Below are 26462 nucleotides of genomic sequence, written 5' to 3'. Positions count from 1 at the left end.
AGATCCTGGCTTACAGAAAACAGAAAGACATTACAGAAATACAATTACTATTCCAAGTTCATTTCTGGTTAGACTCAACAGCAGTAATTTTGTGCAAAAGAAGGAAAAGAAAGTTTGTAAGAAAGCTCGTGGGGTTTGTAAAATGAATAAATGCTTCTCAAGAAGGCCCAGAGGCTACTACACAGAAGGACAAGTTAAAATGCTTTAGTTAGGTCTTTTCCTAACAACTCTATGCTTGCTTCTTGCTGAATAACTCAGCAAGTATTTATAGAATACATGGAAAGGCACCCTTTCACAGGATAATAGGCAAAAACTGCATTTCTTTCCCATAGCTTCCCTTCTTTAGTGAATACAATTTATAAACATGATTCTCAAACATCTCAGCTGAGATATTGGTGAAAACATTGAGACATTCAAACACAAATGCTGATGTTACTCAGTGGGAAGCCTGAGGACACACAGAGATGTGGGTTTTTACAAGCACCATGACATAATTCTTGTACAAGTAGTCTTTAATACAGTTGGAGAAATATCACTACTTTAGAACTTACTCTCTCTGTAAGTAATTTAGTGTCTTTAAAACTCTATTTCCTCATCTATGAAATGGGTTTAATATTATGACCTTGCTCATAAGGTAATTGTGAAGCTCATTTGATATGATTATATAAAGTATTGATCAGAATACCAAGCACATAATACATCCTCAATAAATGTGTGTTACTCTTAAAGCTTTGTACACTAACACTCAAAGACACTTGAATCTTTATCTTTTTTCTAGACTATTAATAAACAAGCAGATTTGGAAGGCTTAGGAAAAATAACAGAAATACCTCAAATTCTACTTGCTATTTCAAATGTCTACAGATCTTGGATTTGGAGTGAATGTATTATTATTTTCTTATTTTTAATTGTTTATTTAGGGAAACCAGATAGGAACCAATAATTCAGAACATTATCTAAAAATTAACCATATCTTTGGCTTTCGTTTCATCTCCCCAAAATGGGAAAGCATATGTTCATACATCACTATGGCACACATAAATTTAGAAGAATAGTATCTTAGTGCATGGCAACAATACAGCTTAAAAATGTAAGCCAATCAAACTGTGCCTACAAAGATATTTTTTTCTGGGTATTCGTATCTAAAGCATCTTACACATGAAATCAAAATAACAGAAACGTTGGTAGCACAAATCAGAACACTTCATTCCAAATACTAAATCTTCTATTATCTAAGTGAACTTAGCAAAATTTGACTCCTCTGTGCTTCAAATTACAACTAAGTTACAAGCATACCTCACAAGTATTGTGGACGCAGTTCCAGACCACCACAACAAAGAAATCATTGCAATAAGGTGAGTCACACTAATGACTTGGTTTCCTAATGCATATACAAGTTATATTTGCCCTAAACTGTTGCCTATTGAGTATGCAATAGCACTATGTCTACAAATGTACATACTTTAATTTTAAAACACAATACTTTATTGCTAAAAATGCTAACGATTACCTGAGTCTTTAGTGAGTGGAAACCTTTTAACTGGTAGAGGGTTGTGCCTCGATGTTGATGGATGCTGACTGATCAGAGTGGTGGTTGCTGAAGTATGGGGTAGATGCAGATGCAGCTATTTTTAAAATAAGATAACAGTGGGCCAGGCACGGTGGCTCACGCCCTGTAATCCCAGCACTTTGGGAGGCTGAGGTGGGCGGATCACGAGGTCAGGAGTTAGAGACCATCCTGGCCAACATGGTGAAATCCTGTCTCTACTAAAAATACAAAAATTAGCTGGGCGTGGTGGTGCACACATGTAGTCCCAGCTACTTGGAAGGCAGAGGATGCAGTGAGCCGAGATTGCGCCACTGCACTCCAGCCTGGTGACAGAGTGAGATTCCATTCAAAAAAAAAAAAAAAAAAGACAACAGTGAAGTTTGTGGCATCAATTCATTCTTCCTTTTATGAAATTTTTATCTGTAGCATGAAATCATGTTAAATAGCCTTTTACCCATAGTAAACTTCTTTCAAAATTGGAGTCAATCCTCTCAAATCCAGCTACTGCTTTAAAAACTAAGTTTATGCAGTGTTTGAAATCCTTTGTTATTATTTAAACAATGTTCACAGCATGTTCACCAGGAATAATATTTGTCTCAAGAAACCATTTTATTTGCTCATTCATAAGAAGCAGCTCCTCATCTGTTCAAGTTTCCTCATGAGATTGCATCAATTCAGCCACATCTTCAGGCTTCACTTCCAGTTCTAATTCTCTTGCTATTTCCAGCACATCTGCTGTTACTTCTGCCATTGAAGTCTTGAACCCCTGAAAGTTATCCATGAGGGTTTGAGTCAACTTCTTCCAAGCACCTGTTAATGTTGATACTTTGACTCCTTCCATGAATCACAAATCTTCTCAATGACATCTAGAATAGTAAATCTTTTCCAGGTGATTTTCAATTTACTTTGCTCTGATATATCAGAAGAATCACTATCCGTGGCAGTGATAGCCTTATTAAATTTATTTCTTCAAGAATAAGACTTGAAAGTCAAAATTACTCCTTGATCCATTGGTTGCAGAAATGGAGGCTGTGTTAGCAGGAATGAAAACACTAATATCCTGGTACATCTTCATCGGAGCTCTAGAGTGAATAGAGGCATTATCAATGAGCAGCAATATTTTGAGGAAAAAAAACAAACTTTTTTTTCTGAGCTGTAGTTCTCAACAGTGAGCTTAAAATACTCAGTAAACAATGCTATAAACAAGTGTGCTATCATCCAGACTTTGTTGCTTTATTTATAGAGAATAGGCAGGGTATATTTAGGACAATTCTTAAGGTCGCTAGAGCTTTTGAAATGATAAATGACTATTGGCTTTAACTTAAAGTCACCAGTTGCATTAGCCCCTAACAATAGAGTCAGTTTGTCCTTTGAAGCTTTCAAGGCAGCCACTGACTTTCCTCTCTAGCTATAAAAGTCCTATATGTCATCTTTCCAATACAAAGCTGTTTCATCTATACTAAAAATCTGTTGTTTAATGTAGCAACCTTCACTTATCTCAGCTTTATCTTCTGGATAACATTCTCCAGTTTCTAAATCAATATTTGCTGCTTCATCTTTCGTTTTTTTGTTAAAGAGATGGGTTCTTTCCTTAAACCTCTGGACCAACCTCTGCTGGCTTCCAATTTTTCTTCTACAACTTCCTCACCTCTCTCACTCATCGTAGAATTGAAAAGAGTTAGGGCTTTGCTCTGAATTAGGCTTTGGCTTAAGAGAATGTTGTAATTGGCTTGATCTTCTATCTAGACCTCTAAACTTTCTCCATATTAGTAATAAGGCTATCTTGCTTTCTTATTATTTGTGTGTTCACTGGAGCAGCACTTTTAATTTCCTTCTAGAATGTTTCCTTTACATTCACAACTTGGCTAGCTGTTTTATGTAATAAGTCTAGGCTTTGGCTTATCTTGGCTATTGACATGTCTTCCTCACTAAACTTAATTATTTTTAACTTTTGATTTAAAGTGAGAGACATGCAACTCTTCCCCTCAACACTTACAGGCCTTTGTAGCATTATTACTTGACCTGTTTTTAATATTGTTAGTTCTCAGGGAATATAAGGAGGTTCAAGGAAAAGGTACCGAGATGACGGAACAGTCAGTGGGTGGAACAGTTAGAACAACACAGTATTTACTGATATTTATCAACAAAGTTAACCAGCTTATATGGGTATAGTTCACGGTGGGTCCCCAAAACAATTATAACAGTAACATCAAAGATCACCATAACAAGTAATAATAATGAAAAGTTTTGAAATAGTATGAGAATTACCAATATGTGACACAGAGGCATAAAGTAACCATAGGTTGTTGGAAAAAATGGCACTGATAGACTTGTTGAAAGAGGGTTGCCACAAATCTTCACTTTTAAAAAATGCAATATCTGCAAAGTACAATAATACAAAGCTCAATAAAACAAGATATGCCTGTACTCGATGCTAATGATAGCGCCTATTTCATTGATTCATTGGTAATAATAAAAATAATTTATGTATAAGTTTTTGAAAATAGTACTTGGAATATAATTAACAATAAATAAAGGTACGATTAAAAACATCAAAAGTAATAAAGGGAACATATTAATCCTGCACTAGGAGAAGCCAATGGCTCCATACAATGAAATTTATCAGGGAATGTTCTATATTTGGGGAAAAGGAGTCTTTCTGAGCCTGATATTTAGTGCTGATAAAAGTTGAGAACAATTGGAAATTAATGACAACTTATGCTTCTGTTACCGTGTTCCTAACATTAGTCTCAATGTACATTTGGTATGCTTATGATTTCTTCCTCTGTTTCTCCTCAAGATAGAAGTGACCCTACTTCAAGGCTATGTGGGATTAAGTTATGTTAATTTTCAGATATGAATCTCAGGTCATGTGAGCATCACATAAAATATTGAAGAATGGGGCCAGGCACAGTGGCTCATGCTTATAATCCCAGCACTTTGGGAGGCTGAGGCAGGTGGATCATCTGAAGTCAGGAGTTTGAGACCAGCCTGGCCAGCACAGCAAAACCCCATCTCTACTAAAAATACAAAAATTAGCTGGGTGTGGTGGCAGGTGCCTGTAATCCTAGCTACTTGGGAAGCTGAGGCAGGAGAATTGCTTGAACCCAGGAGGCAGAGGTTGCAGTGAGCCAAGATAGGGCCACAGCACTCCCGCCTGGGCGACAAGAGTGAAACTCCATCTAAAAATATATATATGTGAATGGGCTGGATATTCTCTTCAATTGCCCCTGGGGATTATCTCACTTCCAACCTGTGTTTTGAGAGGCTGAGCTCAAATGAACACATTATCAGAGCACATAAACTTGGCCCCTGAATTGTAAATTCAGCCAATGGAAGGCACTGATGATCAGAGGTAGGGTATTAATTTGACGGGCTCTCTCCCTGCCATGTGTTGGTTTGGCAAAGGTACACGTTCTCTTTGTCAGGCAGGTCATGCAGTTCCAATAAACATTTTCAACTTAATTATTCAGGTGACCTGACAGCTTCCCAGTGCATATGTCACACCCCTTTTTGGTTCCCTTAACACTTCCCGAAACTTTATATACAGTCCTTTAATTAAATGCCCTTAGATTACCCCTTGAGTATGCCCTTTGTTTCTTTCTGGGGGCCTGATTGCTAGGGAAAAGACTGATGAATCCAGTGAGACACTGAAACAAAAGCAAACATTGTAATTTTGCATAATGTTGGGACTCGTAGACTATGTTACTTAGACATAACCTTTGGCCATAAAGACAAGTGGTCAAACGATGAATGATGATTAAAAGTCTCAAATTTCTGATGCTATAGTCACAAGATGTGGCAGAAATGGCCATTTGTCAGCTAAATAGTTCATGCTTTCCTTCTAGAGTGAAGTGGTCATCAAGAGTTTGCTGTCCAGGCAAAAAATACATTTTGCAAGCTCAAACCTTGTGTCCAAAAGTGGGCATGCCTTTGGTGGATGTGAATGTGAGACATGCTATTCTAGGTTATGGCTTTCAAGAGCAGGTGTGGATTCATCACCTTCTCTTTTCTTTCCCAGTGGATGGAAGTCAAGGACTCCAATGTCTCACAAGATGAAAGAATCCCAAGTCTCATTTGGAGGAATGCTATCACTAACTAGGATTCGTGGAGCTAAAACATTATGTAAGATATAAACTTTTATTGTGTTAAGTTGCTGATATTTTGAGGTTTATTTATCACAGTAACTAGCATTACACCAACAAATATACAGTATGTAAATTTAGCTTAAGGTTGAAAACCCTTCCTAGCTTTGTTGTTTGAGGCTACCCAGTTATCTCCCACTCTTTACACCCTGGTTTGCCCAATGTGAGTTATCTTTATATCTTTACTATCTAGGTCACCCCTATGCTTCATCTCCTATACCAAATGCAAGTGCGTTCTTTGCACTTACATCTTTTTCTTCTAAACTCACTGCTATCACCTTCAACATCTGCTACATTTTGGAAATCATATAAAAAATGTTCTATCATTGGCCATTCTGAATTCACTTCTCTCTCATTTCCTTTTTCACCAAGTTGTGTTTTGGCTTAGACTTCATAAACTTCCACTTTCTGAATGAAGGTGCATCTATTCTACTCCTTAAACACAAATATAGTTTCCCACTACTGTGAAAATGTAACCAATTTCAGTTCTTTCACCAACCTGCTCCAAACCACAAGAGGAGTTATTTGTTCCAGCCTCCTGTGTGGACTGCTTTCCTATCAAAGCACCTCAGACATGCATGAGGAAGAAATATACACCTCTCTTCAGTGGGATAGTCCAGCACCAAACACTTACCAGAAATGTCTGTCTTCCAACAAATGTTCAGGTAACCAGTTCTAGCTATTTTGTGTGAGACTTTAGGGTTCATGTTTTTTGTTCTTTGTGTTCTGTTTTGTTTTTTTCTGCTCTATCATGAGGCCAAGATGCTTATTCTAATCTGAGATAGTCTAGTTAAGGGTACTGTAACGTCCATGAAATGCTAATGAAGTGGAGAAGGAGTAAGTAAAGGTGAAAAATAAAAAGAGCAATTAACTTGATAAATATGTGGAACTGTTTTTTCCTCTGCCTCTCTGGAAAAGAAAAAGACGACCTCGATTTGGGAAATTTGTGAAAAAATACAACTTTAATTAACTGAAGTCCTATTAAAACATTCTGCAAATTATCTGATAAATACTAACAAATAAAAAGAGAAAACATAGGTTGAAAAACTGGCAAGATCTCATTGGCTTAGAGTTGTTGGCTACAGTGATTAGTTCTGTCTGCATCATTTAATATCCATATTAGTTCCTGTCTGCTGGTGTAACCAATCACACAGACTTAGGGGATTAATAGAACGTAAATTTATTATCTTAGGGCTCTGGATGTCACAAGTTAAAATGGATTTCAATGGGCTGAAACCAAGGTGTTGGCAGGGATCTAGTGGAAGCATCTATACCTAGTCTTTTCTGGTTTCTAGAGCTGCATTTATTGCTTTACTTGGCTCATGGACTCTTCTTCTGTCTTGAAAGCCAACAACATAATGTCTTTAAATGTTTCTCAGCCTCCATTATCATGCCATGCTGTCCCTCCAATATCCTACCTCTCACTTAAAGAGGACCCAGATAATTCAGGTTAATCTTCCCATGCCAAATCCTTAACTTAATGACATCTTCAAAGTCCCTTTTCCACATAAGGTAACTTACAAGTTCCAGTAATTATGACACTGACATGTGAGGCAGGGGCGTTTCTCTGCCTATCACAATATCCAAAGATAAATTTTAACTATTTTTCTCTGATTAGTGTTTGAATACAAAAAAATCACATAATCCTTTTTTTCCTCTCTGCAGGTTTGTAAAATTACCTTGGAAAACTTGTTCGTCTTCCAAAAATGCATATTTAAAAGTATATATTTAAAATGTGTATCTTTCTTTTATTTAATCATGTTCAAGTAACACTGAAGAGATGGGGAGATGTGAGACAGCATTTTTTATCTCAAAAGATAAAGCTAGCATTTGGCTTGGGGGAATCTCTAAAAGATGGTTGGAAAAGAATACATATAATTCGTTGATAAGGTGTGACATCAAAGATAAGGATAACAGAAGTATACTATTAAATCTATTTAATTTGGCAATTTCCATATCACATGTATTCCAAGTTGTGAGTTGCATTTCAATGCATTTGAGCAAAGGTTCTCTTTTTCCTTTTCTTTTACACATTCCAGGCCCCAACAACTCTCAGTAGAAAGGCCAATGTTAATTTATTTTTTTACTCAATCTCAATCCATCCTTGCCCCATCTTTTTTATCTACTTTCTCTAACTTGGTTTCATTTTTCCTATTCCATGGTTAGGAGCATGGTGTCTTGTGATGGTGATTTCATGTATTTTCTGCATGGGGTTATTAACAGCATCCATTTTCTTGGGCGTCAAGTGTAAGTACAAAAATATATTTTCAAAATAACCTATATTGATATATGTATTATACACTATAAATAGCTTATATATAATGATATATGTATATAATTATGTATAGAAGTTCATAATTTATAAATGAATGGAAAATCAATTAAGTAATATGTGAATGCACATAAATGATGTAAAATAATGGCCTCAAATTTCAAGCATTTGATAGAACTCTCTGAGCACTTGGATGCCACTGATAACTTTCAGTGATCTATTGCATGTTTTTTAACTCAAATTATGTGCTGTAGGTCTCTGGGAGAAACAGTGAAAATTATAACATATTCTGATTCAATTTGTGAGTCATGCTAACGTGCTAAAGCATGCAATTTGAAAGATTTCACATTCTGCTTTTCTGTTTCTAATACATATTTAATTTAAATTTGACTTTTAAAGAGTATTTATATTAGGCAAGTTTCAAGTTAAAATGTTTAATGCAAACCGAGAGCTTTGTTCGGCCACATTTAACCACATTGCTTTTCAGTCCAAATAGAAGAAATGTTTTCATGTTTGACAAGTGCAATTTTTATACAATTTAATAATTACAGAGCTTCTGTTTCCAGAAAAAGAACTATGAACCTCTAACATCACTCATGCTAGTACTAAGAAAAATGTACATTAAAAGACAGAGGTGAAGGGTATTGTTTGGATAGATGTTTGTTTCTTATATGCCTTGGCAAATCATATCTCTAGCTAAAAGACATCAGCCGGAGAGGAAGAATTATGAACTCTGAGAATAAGGAAGGGAAAGGTTCAGATTCGCACTCACAAAATATGGGAAGTTTGATCTTGCTCAGGTAATGTCATGAGCTTCATTTTCTGCCGGGTTTTGCAGGAAGGTTTTAAGAACTGCTAAGAGCTTAATCAGTGATTGTTACTTTGTCTATCTCCTCAAATAAAGTTTCACAGCTTAACAAAAATGTTAGAACTTCAAGACAGCTTTCTTTTTCTCTATCTACTCTCTTTGTGTCTTATTAAAAAATACATATTTTAGGCAAATGTGAGTTCATTTTTTAAGAAGCATACATATTAAATACCTGTTTATCAAACACAATAGAAACAATTTATATCTAAAAGACCAGTTAAGTCAATTAACATCTAATAATCCACTTCTGCAAAAATTGAGGACTTTTAATGACACATTGCCAAGCTTCATTGTACCTCTACAATATAAGAATTCATATTTAAATTGCACTGCAAATATTTAAAAGTATTGTTTAAATGTTAATTCTATATAATGAATTTCAATGTTATTTTACAAATAATTATTTGGGGTAAGAAGATTTTGAAACCTAAAGTATAAAATCATTTCCAATTAAAAACAAAAATTAATTGAAGATGCAACATCTTGAAGCAGTGTTGTCAAGTGAATGGGATATATAATTTGGTTTTTATATAAACATAAATCTATAGTCTCCAATTGCCAAATATTTTTTCTACTATATAGACAAAAATCATATATTACATAATAAGGATGATTATAAGAGTACACTTTAGGCCAGGTGTGCTGGCTCACGCCTGTAATCCCAGCACTTTGGGAGGCCGAGGTGGGCGGATTGCCTGAGGTCAGGAGTTCGAGACCAGTCTGGCCAACATGGTGAAACCCCATCTCTACTAAAAATACAAAAAAATTAGCCAGGAGTGGTGGCATGCGCCTGTCATCCCAGCTACTCCGGAGGCTGAGGCAGGGGAATTGCTTAAACCAGGGAGGTGGAGGCTGCAGTGAGCCAAGATTGCAGCACTGCACTCCAGCCTGGGCAACAGAGCGAGATTCTGTCTCAAAAAGAAAAAAAAAATACATTCTACATTTTCCATGTTGTCAAAAGATTTGCTGTTCAGTGTATACGTAAGTGTCTTCTCGGTCTAGTAAAGGAAATCTCTTTATATGAAACCTATAAATCATATTCCTAAGATGATGAGTTATTTTAAACTGTCTTAATTGTGACCCAGCAGCACCACTTTTGGAAATTGTTTCTATGGAAAACCTGCAATTTAACAATAGGGGAAAAGTCTCAAATACCCACCACATTGATGAGAGACCATGTTAATAAATAAGGGTACATCATCTACACAACAGAATACCTGGAAGCAAGAACAACAAAAGAAAGAAGAAACACTTCTGTATGTAAAGTGCAAAAAAACGGCATTTAAAATTTGGCTGATGAGATCAGTTGTACCCCAAACATCAGCATCATGCAATATACCTGAGTAACAAACCTGCACATGTACCCCTTGAATCTAAATAAAAGCTGAAATTATTTTTAAATGTATATGCTATGTTACAATTTGACTAAAAATGGACATTTTCTTGAATTTAAACAAACAATGGAAGGTTATATAAGAAATACTGAAAGTGAGGGCAAGAGGAGTGAGATAAATCGTGACGATGCGCAGAAAAAGATATTTCAATGTTTACTTTTTGGATTTTTTTTAATGTTTTAATCCTATGAATGTAGTGTATCTTTAAAAAAAGTTAACTCCCCAAACACAAATTATATGAAGAAAATGTTACTTTGATGAGGATAAAAGAAACATAGCTAGAAAACCATGTGCTTAAGACTTCCAATAATTTCTAGAAAATTCTTACAAATAAAAGTTTTTGCTTTTTAAATTTTGTCTTAATAGCTAAAAATGTATACTTACAAAACTTAAATATCACTATACAGATGTAAAGTATATTTTCCTTTAGTTTTTGTTCAAGTGTAGTGACTATTAATTTTTATTGTTGTTGTTTTAAAATTTATAATTTGCCTAGGTCTTCTTATACATTTTTAACACTTAGGGCTTTAAAAAAATACAACCAGTTACCATATTGAAACTGTTGTGTTAAGCAATAAGCAGCTTCTTCATGTGAAACATTCTGTTCAATAACTAATTACTTGTCCCAGCTGGTTATAGATTAAGTTATAGCCAGTAGGCTTTGAGTTACAAAAGTCATGTTTATTTTTTAATAAATATTCCATTTTGATTATGTTCCATTTTAAATTAAAATGTTACATCCAATTCTCTTTGTGAAAACTTGCCTTGTAAGACAAATGTCAAAACATATTTAACTTATATACATATATATATTTTTTAAATAGGACCATGTTCTGACAAAAAGTAGTAAATGAAAATTATAACCTGTTATTTAAAAGTATCATAACATGAATATAATGAAAGTGCTGATTACAAATTACTCATATATATTACCAAAGGACAGTTCATTCCTACCTGACAATAGAAGGACTGGCAAAATTAATTCAGTCATATTTATATAAAAGAATACAATGCCATTATTTAAAGAAATCTTCTAGAACCATTGTTATTGTTTTGGAAATATGGTTATGAAATATTTTCTCATGAAAGCAGCAGATTTCTAAAAAGACATTTATATAAAAATATGGTTTTCTAAAGGCTGTATATAAAATACTTTTCTATATATGTACATAGGAAAGAGTTTCAATAGACATAAACCAAATACTAATGGCCATATTTGAGTGGTAGGTTTCAAAGTAAGTAGACTTAATTTTCAGTTGTCTTCCTACTATTTCACATTTTCTAATTTTTCTACATTATTTATGCCATTAATTTTTTTATTAAAAAAACTCTATAGTTCAAAATATTTTCTAAGAAATCAGCTTTTTTATTTGTTTTTACTGTTCATTTTCTTGATTCATCAATTAGGTATAATTAGGTATAAGATCATATAACAAATAATTTTATTTGGGGGACGTTAAAAGTATTTTGTTATTTTTCTCTAGGTAATTATATTGTTTTGTCTTTAGTCCTCATTGCAAATTTATTACAACTTCAACCCCAATAAAGGTGCTATATTTTGCTTCCCATTTAGGGTGAAACTCTGAAGAGAAGTCTCATTTCTCTTTCTCCAGTTTTATTACAGTTTCATATAGTATAAGCTGTTCAGATAGTAATAAACAAACAACAACAGCTTCTATAATATGGCTAATCTAAAAAAGCATCTAAATATAAAATTTTAGAATTATATATTGAATCTAAGAGGAAAATTATTATTTTTCAATGTCTAAACATGCCAGATCATTAATAGGATAAAATTAGCGCATCATTGTCCTACACTCGACTCTGGTTAGATCCATCATTTTGCTAAAAAGAGGGAAAAAACTCCAAGCAGCTGACAGCCTGAGTTTTTTTAGCTATCCACAGACGGACAGGGCATAAACATCTGCTTTGTGTAGTCCATGGCTTTTGATGTCTGGTATTTTCTTCTCAGCAGCAATGTTGATAAGTAAAACAGATCAGAATATGTAGATATGTAATTAAATGGGTTTTTTTTCTTTTCTTTTCTTACTCTTTTGCCCAGGCCGGAGTGCAGAGTGCAGGGGTATGATCTCACCTCACTGCAACCTCTGCCTTCTGGGTTCAAGTACCTCTCCTGCCTCAGCTTCCTGAGTAGCTGGGATTACACGTGCACATCACCACGCCCAGCTAATTTTTGTATTCTTAGTACATGGCTCTGCCATGTTGGCCATGGTGGTCTCGAACTCCTGACCTCAAGTGATCCACCCCCCTCAGCCTCCCAAAATGCTGGGATTACAGGCAAGAGCCACTGCGACCAGCCTGTCTTGGTCAGAAGATTTTTGTGTGTGATCTTGGTTACCTCCGTTTTGTGGTTAAAAATATGAACATAATTTTAGAGATTTGCCCATTTGTTCTCCTCTTTTGTTCTGTTTCTCTTTAAGAGAGGATTTTTAATCCTAAAGGTCTAGCTGACATGCATAGGTGTTTTGATTTGTTTCTTAATCCACTAATTAATTTTTCTTGATGCCATTCTCTCTATACAATATGTCTATTCAATAGCCACAATCTGATAATGATTAACATATCATAAACTTATTTTAAACCAATTATATAACTGAGTAGAATCAATTTACCTGATTCCAAAACCTCTATTAATAGTGGACAAAAAGATAGCTATAAAATACAATAAAGAATCCAGAAATAGACTCATACAAATATGCCCAAATGATTTTTTCAGCAGTGCAAATCAATTGAAAGAAGGATAAGCTTTTCAACAAATGATGCTGGAGAAATTAGACATCCATAGGAAAAAAATAAATAAAAGAAAAAGAAAATAAGCCTAAGTCTTACACCTTACACAAAAATTAAAAGTTAACTCAAAATAGATCACAGTCTTAAATGTAGAGCATAAAACTATAAAACTTTCCAAAAATATAAGACAAAATCTTCAGAATCTAAAGGTGCACAAATAATTCTTAGACTTACATCAAAAAATGATTAATGAAAGGAAAAATTGGTAAGCTGGATGGACCTCATCAAAATGAAATGTACGTACTCTGCAAAAAACACTAGGAAGAGGATAAAAAGACATGTTACAGGCCAGGTGTGGTGGCTTATGCCTGTAATCCCAGCACTTTGGGATTTCTTGAGTCCAGGAGTTCAAGACCATCCTGGGCAAGAAGGTAAGACCCCATCTCCACAAAAATAAGTAAGTAAATAAATAAAAGACAAGTTACAGACTGGGAATAAATACTTGTAAATCAATATCTGACAAAGGACTAGAACCTAGAATGTACAAAGAACTCTCAAAACTCAACAGTAAAAAACTAGAACATCCAATGAGAAAATGGCAAAAAGACATGAAAAGACATTTCACCAGAGAGAATATACAAATGTCAAATAAGCACAAGAAAAGATGTTCGATGTCATTAGCCATTAAGGAAATGCAAATTAAAACAACAGTGAGATATTACTACATACATAATCAGAATGGCTAAAATAACAATAAGTGACAACATCAAATGCATGTCAAGCTACAGAGAAAGCGGATCACTCACTCATTCCTGGTGGAAATGTAATATGCTGTAGCCACTGTGGAAAATAGTGTAGCAGTTTCTTAAAAATCTAAACTTCACACTTCCTTAAAACACAGCAATTGCACTCTTGAGCGTATACCTCATAGAAATGAAAATTTATGTTCACACAAAAACCTGTACATGAGTGCCTATAGTAGCTCTATTTGTGATGACTAAAACCTGAAAACTACCCGGATGTCCTTCAGTGGGTGAACAGTTAAACTAGTAGTGGTAGTCCATATCATGGAATTCTACTCAACAATACGAAATAGGTGAGCTATTTATTTAAACAACAGTCTGCATGAGTCTCCAGAGGATTATTCTGAGTGAATGAAGTGAAGAGCAAAAGGTTACGTACTGTAAGATACCATTTATATTTCATTCATGTGATAGACAAGGAACACAAATTAGTGATTGCCAGGAGTAAACAAGGGGTGAAGGCAAGAGGGAAGTGGGTGTACTTATAAAAGGGCAAGGACAGATCCTGATGGTAATGGAGGAGCCGAGTTTCTTGATTGTATCAATGTCAATATCCTGGCTGTGCCATTGTACTATAATTTTACATGTCTATGTACTGATATGGAACTATGTTCAAATATGTATGTTAATGATAAAACAAAAGGTGAAAAACCATGTAAACATATTGTTACCATTTGTATTAAGGGGAGAGAGCGAGTTTTATATTCATTTGCTTTCATTTGTGAAGTTTCATTTTGTTTTATGTGTAACATTCAAAAGCTCCCAAATAATAAAAATTAAATTGGTAAATCTGGTTGGGGGGAGTAAAATCGAGTGAATTAAAAAGTGGTGCAAAGAGAAGTTTTGTTCCACGTCCTTTGTAGTGTTTGATTCTTGTACAATGTAAATTTTAAGCAAAAACTAAAATAATACAAATTCAAGTCTCAAAAATAATAGTAATTTGTAGTTGTCTTTAGTTTGTGTTGAAGGATTCTTTTGCTATAAAATGTCAGTATTTTATTAGGAATGATTGCTGTCATTTGAAGTGTTGCAGGTGTCCACCATTGCGATGCAGCAGCAAGAAAAACTCATCCAACAAGAGAGGGCACTGCTAAACTTTACAGAATGGAAGAGAAGCCATGTCCTTCAGATGAAATTTTGTCAAACCTTCATGCAAAGCTCTCTTAGTTCAGGTAATGGATAAAAATCAGTTTCCACTGTATACATCTAAATATATACACCAATACCTCAAAAGAAACAGTAACACACATTTTGTTCTCTGCAAAACTGTTAGGATTTCATAATAAGAGTAACATAATTTTGATCACTCTTTAGTTCAATCTTATTATAACATCCAATACTATGTGGAAACACCAGGGATCCAAAAGAATACAACTAAAGGAAATGTACTGTCAAATGCCAAAGAGGTGTGTGTGCAATTAGTAGGTCGGATTAAAAAAATACATGCACACACACAAAAAGACATTGTTTTATCCAGCCATTCAAATTTGTAAGGGTATTTTAATTCTAGCTCCAAATTTCCCAATATATTTAGATACTGTTTTAGTTTCAAGTTTAGATAGCTTTGAGCAGAAAAATTCATTTTGAAAATGAGTATTTACCACAAAATTCTTTTACGATGCAGGACCTAGCTCTTTTTTAAAATTCTATGAATTTACTCTAGTTTAATCTTTTATATGCTTTACAAGCATTTTAAACCTAACGCAGTCTATTTCTGCCTGTCATATAGTTTGTCAAGTATTCTATGGTTACTTAATTGGCATTTCATAATGCTTGTACATATAGTTTAGAGAATTAACTTTCCTAGACTGGATACCATTTACATAATTGCCAATGAGAGATGTCAAAAATCAACCATAGTTCTTTCTGATTAAAATTTAATCAAGTATTTGAAGGATCACTGTGTGCCCAACAATGTCTCTATGTGCAGCAGACCACTGCAAACTCGAGTGAGACCCACCTCTGAGCCATCAACCTTCAATAGAACAACAACATCCATTTTGGAGACCTACAAATCCAACACGTTCTTCAACGTCACAAATACCATTGTCTACATTATTTATACTATAACTCTAACAATGTTCAGGATATTGGTTAGCAGGGATTCCAAACAAAAGGTATTGAAGAGCTTTAAACAACTCAACATCTGGCCCATGGAAGCTACTGATGAGTTATTTCTTAGCCTAAATACAGGGACTGTCTAGAAACTAGAGTTGTGGAAGTTTCAGTGTCTTTCGTTCTATAAACCTGTGCCAGAAACACTTGGTCAAATTCTCGGTCTTTGGTCCCCCTTTTACATATTTGACCATTCTTCATTTGTGACTATATTCCATCTTAAAACAGGTTCCATAAAACTGATTAAACATTAAGGCTTACTTCTTAGTTGTATCAGAGTCCTAAACTAAGCATATTGTTCACTTATGTTCTTCTCCAATTTTCCTCACCTGCATGTTTTCAAATCACTTCTTAAGGTGGATTACTTGTTCTCTCCATTATCTATAAAATATTTCCTTGTTTAGCTCTCAGAATTTAAACATAAATTCAAGGCTTATGATTCAATCCATGCAACGGTCCAGTACATTTCCGGCTAAATTGGGGCAGTAAGATTAACCAACATGAAACAATAAGCAAATAAGTGAAGACAATAAATGATGTGAATTCAAAAAAGGAAAGACTGATAAAACGGGAATAATCAGATTAACTATTATAGAAGATAAAAAAATTAGTTAAATATATCCCACAATTAATTTCATATTTAAGTTAAAGGCCCATTGCATGTAGAACGTATTACATGAATCTTACTCTATTGAGCCTCAGAGAAGCTGAAATTGGTAAGTGCTACATCATGTGAACCATTATGTTATGGGATTCAGCCTCACTGAGGGTGAGGCAAGGGGCTTTTTGGGGGATATATGTTGTTAATATTTTACAATAAGATACTAAAGTAAAATGTTTATATTCAAAGCCCATAACTGCAGTCCTTGTCCAAACAACTGGATTCAGAACAGAGAAAGCTGTTACTATGTCTCTGAACATTGGAAAATTTGGCACACCAGTCAAGAGAATTGTTTAAAGGAAGGTTCCACACTGCTACAAATAGAGAGCAAAGAAGAAATGGTAAACACTGTTTTGTGGTCTCATGTTATTCTGAAAATACCATTTTACTTATGAAAAGAAATCCCTCATTCTCATAAGATAAAGTTCCTTAATATTGTATAACAGCAGTATAATTGTAAAAATAAAGGTTTAAAAGAGACAAAGTTAGAATCCGTATGTTTTATTTTCTTTTTAATGGGAAAACATAAAAACAGGATGGTTATCTGAAATTGAGAAGAATATGTTTGTTCTATGTCTTTGGTTAATTAAAAAAAGGAGGGAATAAGGAGAATACTATTTCATAGCATGATAATCCACTTCAAGATGTACGTACATTATAGTTGCAGATATGTTTTAAATGTATTATTTTCAATGCTGTAGGCAAATATAACAACCTATAATAATCTTGTAATTATCAAGAAAAAACAAGTATAAAAACTGAAGTGATGCCATGAAATAAATAGGTCTTGAAAAATAAGTATCTGCTAAATGAAATGTTTAATTGGCATTAAATCTAGTTTACCAACATCTTAAGAAGTGAATAGGCTGGGTGGGATGATTCACACCTGTAATCCCAGCATTTTGGAAGGCCAAGGTGGGTGGATCACCTGAGCTCAGGAGTTCAAGGCCAGCCTGGCCAACATGGTGAAACCCTGTCTCTACTAAAAATACAAAAATTAGGCGGGCATGGTGGTGGGAGCCTGTAATCCCAGCTACGTGGGAGGCTGAGGCAGGAGAATTGCTTGAACCCAGGAGGCAGAGGTTTGCAATGAGCCGAGATAGTGCCATTGCACTGCAGCTTTTGCAACAAGAGCAAAACTCCATCTCAAAAATATAATAATAATAAAATAAAACAAGTGAACAATAAGATGTTTCCTTGAACTCATTCTACCCATAAATATATGTGAAATAGAATGCAAAATTGCACACTTAGGTGCTATAAAAAATGTATACCTGCTATATTCAGTAATTAGATGAAGTTCATTTCAACAAAAATCATGAGAAAATAATTTGTTAAGGATATGCAACAAATCAAGAACACTTGAAGTAAATTATTACAATTATATGCTCAAAAAGTTATTTTACGTGTAAATTTGATGACACAAATTAGAATGCTTCTTCTAACCGAATGTGCTCATACTTAAGTTACTCCTGGAATCTCATGAACTATTTTTCCACATCGAAGTATTCTGAGAAAGACTATTCTATGTGGTCTATGATGTCAAGAATATTTTTACTTTTGATATTGAAGGTTCAGTATAACACTTTCTTTTTTTTTTTGATGTATACTACCTGCCGGGCTCTGAATATGTTGAAATTTCCCAGTTGTTTATTTTTTTCATAGTCTTTAACACCACATGGATCACACAGCAATAGAAAATAGTCTAAAAAATGTATCTGCACTTTTTTATAATACTCCCTTCTCTCTTTTTCCAGATTCAAGTTCCCATTAATTTCTAGCTAGGCACAATGTCACACTTTATATTTCACTAGAGTTTTGTTTGTTTGTTTTCTCATTTCACAGTTCAGGTCTTATCTCTTATAGGATTTTATCACTGGCAGCTTGAGGAAGATTAGAGGAAGCTACGATTACTGGGTGGGGTTGTCTCAGGATGGACACAGCGGACGCTGGCTTTGGCAAGATGGCTCCTCTCCTTCTCCTGGCCTGTAAGTCTCTGAGTAAAATGCTACAAGAAAAGTTAGAAACATGAGGGAATTCAAAAGTTTGTTTTACCTTGTATCATTAATTTTCTCCAAGGGACAAGCAGCATGATAATGTTACAGGCGGCTAATTGGGATTTTTTGTTTGTTTGAGGCAGAGTCTCGCTCTGTCCCCCGGGCTGGAGTGCAGCGGCGTGATCTCGGCTCACTGCAAGCTCCGCCTCCCGGGTTCCCGCCATTCTCCTGCCTCAGCCTCCTGAGTAGCTGGGACTACAGGCGCCCGCCACCTCGCCCGGCTAATTTTTTGTATTTTTCGTAGAGACGGGGTTTCACCGTGTTAGCCAGGATGGTCTGGATCTCCTGACTTCGTGATCCGCCCGCCTCGGCCTCCCAAAGTGCTGGGATTACAGGCGTGAGCCACCGCGCCCGGCCTAATTGGGATTAAAGCTAACAAAATTAAGAATAGCTTCATGCCTTCTAAGTCTTTCTCCTTCCCAGCCCTGCTACTATTATCTTATAGAAAATTCACCTCACAATTTGAGTGTCTGATGAATAATATAATTATCAAGTGTGTTTCTTTTGTATTGCTTAGTATGTAGAGAGTAACTATTCATTTCCACATTAAGCTTTTCAGATGGCAGTGGGGAGATGGAGAAGCAGAATCAGGTGCCTTAGTATTTTGAAAATTAAGAGTCAGCAAAGACATTCTAATTTAGGGACTGTCTTTGGGTATCTATGTTTCCGTTTTCTTTACATGCTGTTTTTGTTCAAATTATATTAACATTCCTTATTGAGAGAAATAAGCAGTTACTGAAGAAGGAGGACGAAACCACCACAGGAAGGTGCTATGTTAATACAAAACAAAACAAGTAGCTACACACATCTCATTAGTTACCCTCAGGAACATCTCTGAAACCCCCAAATCTAACCTCAGAAATGCTGACTTGCCTTTCCAGGTTGCCAGTAGAGATATCCCAGTCAACCAACCAAGTCTGTGGATACATCAAAAACAGTTCCCTTCTTTCGTCTAACTGCAGCACTTGGAAGTATTTTATCTGCGAGAAGTATGCGTTAAGATCCTCTGTCTGAAAGAAATTGTGTTCAAAGTGTTCTATTACACTGCTATTTGGAACAGGCCATTGGAAAACCCACCCTCCAACACCCCCGCAAAAAAAAAAACACAAAAAAAACGGTAAACCAAAATGTGGGCAATGAAATTAGCAACCTGGGACTCAATAATATACTTGGGAATATTCTTCCACACCGTCCAGATTTCATTCGATATTGTTCACATTGCAAGAATAAAACTTATTTAGAGCTACGGAGGACAAAACCCCGAAGAATTAAGAACAAACGCACGGAAATCATTTTTATTGTTTAAAGCCCAGAATGACTGTAAATTTCACACAAGGTACAGATCTATGTTGTTGGGGGAGGTGAAGCAGTTACAGCTGACTAATATTTTTAAAATAAATAAATAAATTTGGCCTTTTAAACTCACCGTCTGTGAGATCTTTCCATGCATTTTCTAGCCTTTCAGGCATTATGTTATCAGACTGATAGGATAGAAGAACAGAGATATGAATTTCCAAATTGAAAGAAAGACAGATTTCTATCTGCAGCCTGTAAGACAATGTACTTTTTAAGATTCGATTTCTACTAGAAAGATGAACTACTAGAATTGGACATAAGCAGAAGGAATAGTTGGGATGCCAGGATCAGAATGTTCTCCAGAGAATTCTGTGAATTCTCTCTTTCCTCTCAATGACCATCCCTACCATTCACAAATCAAAGGGCTCATGGTCTGGTCCCTCAGGGTTAACACACCAGCACTTTCGATTACATCTTTCAGTGCCTCAATTGCCTCGTTGTAAAATAACAACAGAACTTACTTCAAAATATTGTATGAGGATTAGACTGTAAATATATGTCAGTGCCGAGAATAGTCTTGCACAGAGTTGAACACTCTATCAGTGCTTGGTTTTGTTCTCTGGACTTTATCACCAGTCATCTCTACACATCAACCTTTATTTGTGCATCCCAGACAAAAATGATCCCTTTTTTTGTTCCTGTTGCAGGGATATTGAGAAGTTAAAGTTTATGGGTAAAATGTCAGCAACCTTTGGAGAGAATATCTGCTTTAAAGTTAATGGATTCTCCTCAAATAAATCCATAGACATTCTCTGTCCTAAGTCTGTAGGCTCCCTGAAGCATGGACTATCTTATCCCCAAGAGACGATTAATAGCAAAGTACCTTGTGATCTACAGAAAGAACAGATTCCTTAATTATTATTATATTACTTGTTACCACTTACCGTCCCTACAGGAATGCCTTACCACTTAGTAGGTTCTCAATAAATATTTGCTTAATTCAATATAAGTTTATTTAATTCTTCATTTCTCACAAGGAGGAGCTGAGATTCATTAGATTATCATCTTTTCTTCCTAAGCGTAAAGACATCACTTAAATATATAAAGTAAAAATAAAACCTAATTCTCTGAGTCACTGGAAATCATTTAAATGAAACTAAATATCCTCTTACCTAAATGTCCGTTTACAATGGGTAAGGTTGTGTAAGGATGAGAAGAGCATGTTTTTGCTTATTTACCTTGACCTAGAGTTTAAATGTGGGAGTTTAAGTAAAAGAGATTTTTCTCTAATTTTCTGCCGAATCTGAAAAAGGAGAATAGCAGAGAAAACACAGCATATATTGTCTCCTGTGTTCGATTTTTACAGCCGACAGCTGGCAGCTGAATGTAATAACCTGGAATAAAGGAGAAACAATAGCGGAATTTACTAGCAAAGATTGTTTGCCTTAAAGATTCTTCAAAGCATTGTCATGGAACTACGTTTAGAGAAAGGATATGAAGCATTTATGATCATTCTTTAAAAAGTACAATAAAGCAAAAGGCAAACATTCTTCAACTGATGTCATCCCGTTGTATGATGCAGTATTTTCAAATTAGAATTTATCTATAGCACAGCTGACTTCAGCTCCTACAGATCTCCTCAGCAATAATGCTGCTTTCCACACAGATGCTGTAGTGGGGGGATTCTTCTCTGCAGGTTGTTGTTGGTCCAGGATACCAAGGCTTTTCAAACACAACACTGAGTATGCCAGTCTTAGATCCTAGTCCCACCAACAATGAATTGGGCATCTTAGATCTCTTTCATTGAGTTCTAAGTTAGCCTTAAACAAACTAAAAGAAAACTAAAAATAAAACTGTCTTGCAAATGTAAAAAAGCTTTTGTTACATGTTTGGTTAAAGTACATTAAATGTATAATATATATATACATATATATATTATAATATTGGTAGAATAATAGTAGATATTATTCGAGCCTAAATATATATTCATATAATGAAGTGTGTACAAAAGTCATGCAGACTTTAAATCAGAGGATCCTGCTGTTTGTAATCTTCAAATACTATAAGAATCTCCCTACAGAGGAGTCAACTCCCACATATTAAAGCTGGCCCTGAGACAACCTACTAGACTTTCTACCTTGTTCATAATGTGTTTGCATCCTTAAAATAAAAGCTCCCCATTATCCTTCTCACACTTCCTGCTGTTACAGGGCTCATGGCCTGTTTCCTGTTGATAAATCCTGAGAGCAGGTTCAATATCCTCAGGAAAAGAAAGAGCTTATTGTGTACCCGGGGATCTCAGCTCTACCAGGAAAGGCTGGGCTCCTCGTTTGACTGTTCCTGCAATTTCTTCAGAATTACATAAACAAGAACCTAGAGAGAAAAAAGTCTCCTCATCCAGAAAAACCAATTCATACAGTGCCCTTCTCTGATTCTCAACTGGATATTGTTCTTAGCAAATCAGATTTTAAAATTCACTTTATCATTATTTCCTATTCTTAATATTGATTTTTCAAAAGTGTGTAGTGAGAATGTTATGCAATACACTTTTTCTGTTGTTTTGAAAAGTTTGTTCACACTGTGATCGATATTGTGAGTTTTGCTATAAAGACAAAGGTAAATTAAGGGGAAAGACGAAGAAGAATAAGAATAATCCCTATAAAGACAAAGGGATTAAGGGGAAAGACGAAGGGAAGGAGCTGAAGTATGTCAAATGTATGTTATTTTTTCCTCCTCACAATGTAAAGTGACACTATCCCTTAGTCCCAGACTTGGAATGACATACCATTCACCACTCACTCTGCAGGCAGCTAGACTCTTCACATCAATGGCACTTAAAGAGATGCTTGTCATCCATCCCTGAGCTAGACTGCAGCTATATAGGATGCTAGGAGTCAAAACTTCAATGAGTGCATGTCTCTGTTTTACAACTTAGTCCACAAAATCATTTGACTTCCTCCTATCAGTCATATTTTCCTTCTGTAGCAATAAGGCTTACATAACAATTGCTTAACTGCAGACTTACTTCTCATTTCTTGTTATGTACCTATTAATATGAACTACTTCCATTGAAAATCTGCACTCATCATCAAAAATATTTGGTAATAAAACCCTTAGCTCCCCAAAGTAGGTGCCCTTCTACAATTTGTTCATAAACACAAATTTCCAAAGAAGTTGGTTGTTATTAATAAATCAAGTTTAGCCTAACACTGCCTTCTCACGTATTTTAAGTTTAGCCTAAAGGATTCTCTGTACATAATGTCAACTATAACAAGTTGAGGTGTAAATAGACCCTAGCCTACACTTGTGCCAATCACTGTGTTTTGGGCAATCAAAGGTAGCCAACTGTTTGAACTGTGTTCAAATAAGGCAAACTCCGAGCTGTAACCAATCCAGCTTTTTCTGTACGTCACTTCTGTTTTCTTTACGACGTTTTCCTTTCTCTGTCCATAAGTCTTCTTCCACCACATGGCTGCTCTGGAGCCTCTGAGTCTACTCTGGCTCTGGAGGCTACCCAATTTGTGAATGCTTCATTGCTCAATTAAACTCTTTTAAATTTAATTCAGCTGAAGTTTTTTTTTCTTTTTAACATTGCTTATGCATGTGTGTGTGCCCCCTATATTTAAAAATAAATCGCTAGATCCTTTTTAAAATATTTTCTTGACTTCCTTTACATTTTATATTGAAGTTCACACTATGAAACTGATTTCACATTTACTTCATTTCAGCTAACAGTAACATTATGAGGAAATTATAACTATTTCTACTTCATATGCAGTGAAATAGGCTTCATGAAGTAAAGTGACTTGCCTAATAAGTAAATCAGAATAAGAGATCTAAAATCTTGAGGGGCGGAGCAAGATGGCCAAATAGGAACAGCTCCAGTCTCCAACTCCCAGCGCGAGCGACACAGAAGACTGGTGATTTCTGCATTTTCAACTGAGGTACTGGGTTCATCTCACTGGGGAGTGCCGGACGATCGGTGCTGGTCAGCTGCGGCAGCCCAACCAGCAAGAGCTGAAGCAGGGCGAGGCATTGCCTCACCTGGGAAGTGCAAGGGGGAAGGGAATCCCTTTTCCTAGCCAGGGGAACTGAGACACACAACACCTGGAAAATCGGGTAACTCCCACCCCAATACTGCGCTTTAAGCAAACAGGCACACCAGGAGATCATATCCCACACCTGGCCGGGAGGGTCCCACACCCACGGAGCCTCCCTCATTGCTAGCACAGCAGTCTGTGATCTACCGGCAAGGCAGCAGCGAGGTTGGGGGAGGGGCGCCCGCCATTGCTGAGGCTTAAGTAGGTAAACAAAGCTGCTGGGAAGCTCCAACTGGGTGGAGCTCACAGCAGCTCAAGGAAACCTGCCTGTCTCTGTAGACTCCACCTCTGGGGACAGGGCATAGTAAACAATAACAAACGCAGCAGAAACCTCTGCAGATGCAAACGACTCTGTCTGACAGCTTTGAAGAGAGCAGTGGATCTCCCAACATGGAGGTTGAGATCTGAGAAGGGACAGACTCCCTGCTCAAGTGGGTCCCTGACCCCTGAGTAGCCTAACTGGGAGACATCCCCCACTAGGGGCAGTCTGACACCCCACACCTCACAGGGTGGAGTACACCCCTGAGAGGAAGCTTCCAAAGCAAGAATCAGACAGGTACACTCGCTGTTCAGAAATATTCTATCTTCTGCAGCCTCTGCTGCTGATACCCAGGCAAACAGGGTCTGGAGTGGACCTCAAGCAATCTCCAACAGACCTACAGCTGAGGGTCCTGACTGTTAGAAGGAAAACTATCAAACAGGAAGGACACCTACACCAAAACCCCATCAGTACATCACCATCATCAAAGACCAGAGGCAGATAAAACCACAAAGATGGGGAAAAAGCAGGGCAGAAAAGCTGGAAAATTCAAAAAATAAGAGCACATCTCCCCCGGCAAAGGAGCGCAGCTCATCGCCAGCAACGGGTCAAAGCTGGACGGAGAATGACTTTGACGAGATGAGAGAAGAAGGCTTCAGTCCATCAAATTTCTCAGAGCTAAAGGAGGAATTACGTACCCAGCGCAAAGAAACTAAAAATCTTGAAAAAAAAGTGGAAGAATTGATGGCTAGAGTAATTAATGCAGAGGTCATAAACGAAATGAAAGAGATGAAAACCATGACACGAGAAATACGTGACAAATGCACAAGCTTCAGTAACCGACTCGATCAACTGGAAGAAAGAGTATCAGCGATTGAGGATCAAATGAATGAAATGAAGCAAGAAGAGAAACCAAAAGAAAAAAGAAGAAAAAGAAATGAACAAAGCCTGCAAGAAGTATGGGATTATGTAAAAAGACCAAATCTACGTCTGATTGGGGTGCCTGAAAGTGAGGGGGAAAATGGAACCAAGTTGGAAAACACTCTTCAGGATATCATCCAGGAGAACTTCCCCAACCTAGTAGGGCAGGCCAACATTCAAATCCAGGAAATACAGAGAACGCCACAAAGATACTCCTCGAGAAGAGCAACTCCAAGACACATAATTGCCAGATTCACCAAAGTTGAAATGAAGGAAAAAATCTTAAGGGCAGCCAGAGAGAAAGGTCGGGTTACCCACAAAGGGAAGCCCATCAGACTCACAGCAGATCTCTCGGCAGAAACTCTACAAGCCAGAAGAGAGTGGGGGCCAATATTCAACATTCTTAAAGAAAAGAATTTTAAACCCAGAATTTCATATCCAGCCAAACTAAGTTTCATAAGTGAAGGAGAAATAAAATCCTTTACAGATAAGCAAATGCTTAGAGATTTTGTCACCACTAGGCCTGCCTTACAAGAGACCCTGAAGGAAGCACTAAACATGGAAAGGAACAACCGGTACCAGCCATTGCAAAAACATGCCAAAATGTAAAGACCATCAAGGCTAGGAAGAAACTGCATCAACTAATGAGCAAAATAACCAGTTAATATCATAATGGCAGGATCAAGTTCACACATAACAATCTTAACCTTAAATGTAAATGGACTAAATGCTCCAATTAAAAGACACAGACTGGCAAACTGGATAAAGAGTCAAGACCCATCAGTCTGCTGTATTCAGGAGACCCATCTCACATGCAGAGACATACATAGGCTCAAAATAAAGGGATGGAGGAAGATTTACCAAGCAAATGGAGAATAAAAAAAAGTGGGGGTTGCAATACTAGTCTCTGATAAAACAGACTTTAAACCATCAAAGATCAAAAGAGACAAAGAAGGCCATTACATAATGGTAAAGGGATCAATTCAACAGGAAGAGCTAACTATCCTAAATATATATGCACTCAATACAGGAGCACCCAGATTCATAAAGCAAGTCCTTAGAGACTTACAAAGAGACTTAGACTCCCATACAATAATAATAGGAGACTTCAACACTCCACTGTCAACATTAGACAGATCAACGAGACAGAAAGTTAACAAGGATATCCAGGAATTGAACTCATCTCTGCAGCAAGCAGACCTAACAGACATCTATAGAACTCTCCACCCCAAATCAACAGAATATACATTCTTCTCAGCACCACATCGCAC

At 36.3% G+C, this 26462-nt stretch overlaps 1 protein-coding gene across 1 annotated transcript in view; it reads left to right on the top strand.

The window, feature by feature from the left end:
• CLEC9A (C-type lectin domain containing 9A) overlaps positions 1-20039 on the top strand; it is a 36284-nt gene extending 16245 nt beyond the window's left edge. Inside the window, exons 3-9 of the mRNA XM_025402939.1 lie at positions 5571-5674; positions 6211-6359; positions 7861-7941; positions 14808-14954; positions 16748-16899; positions 18425-18546; positions 19497-20039. Of these exons, the coding sequence (XP_025258724.1) occupies positions 6269-6359; positions 7861-7941; positions 14808-14954; positions 16748-16899; positions 18425-18546; positions 19497-19629 (726 nt within the window). The 5' untranslated portion in view covers positions 5571-5674; positions 6211-6268 and the 3' untranslated portion in view covers positions 19630-20039. The remainder of the gene's footprint in view (positions 1-5570; positions 5675-6210; positions 6360-7860; positions 7942-14807; positions 14955-16747; positions 16900-18424; positions 18547-19496) is intronic.
• The last annotated feature ends 6423 nt before the right edge of the window (positions 20040-26462 follow it).

This window comes from Theropithecus gelada, chromosome 11 (genome assembly GCF_003255815.1).
Source record: "Theropithecus gelada isolate Dixy chromosome 11, Tgel_1.0, whole genome shotgun sequence".
Taxonomy (NCBI): Eukaryota; Metazoa; Chordata; class Mammalia; order Primates; family Cercopithecidae; genus Theropithecus; species Theropithecus gelada.
Note: the sequence above shows the minus strand (reverse complement) of the source record. Positions and strands in the feature narration are given on the sequence as shown.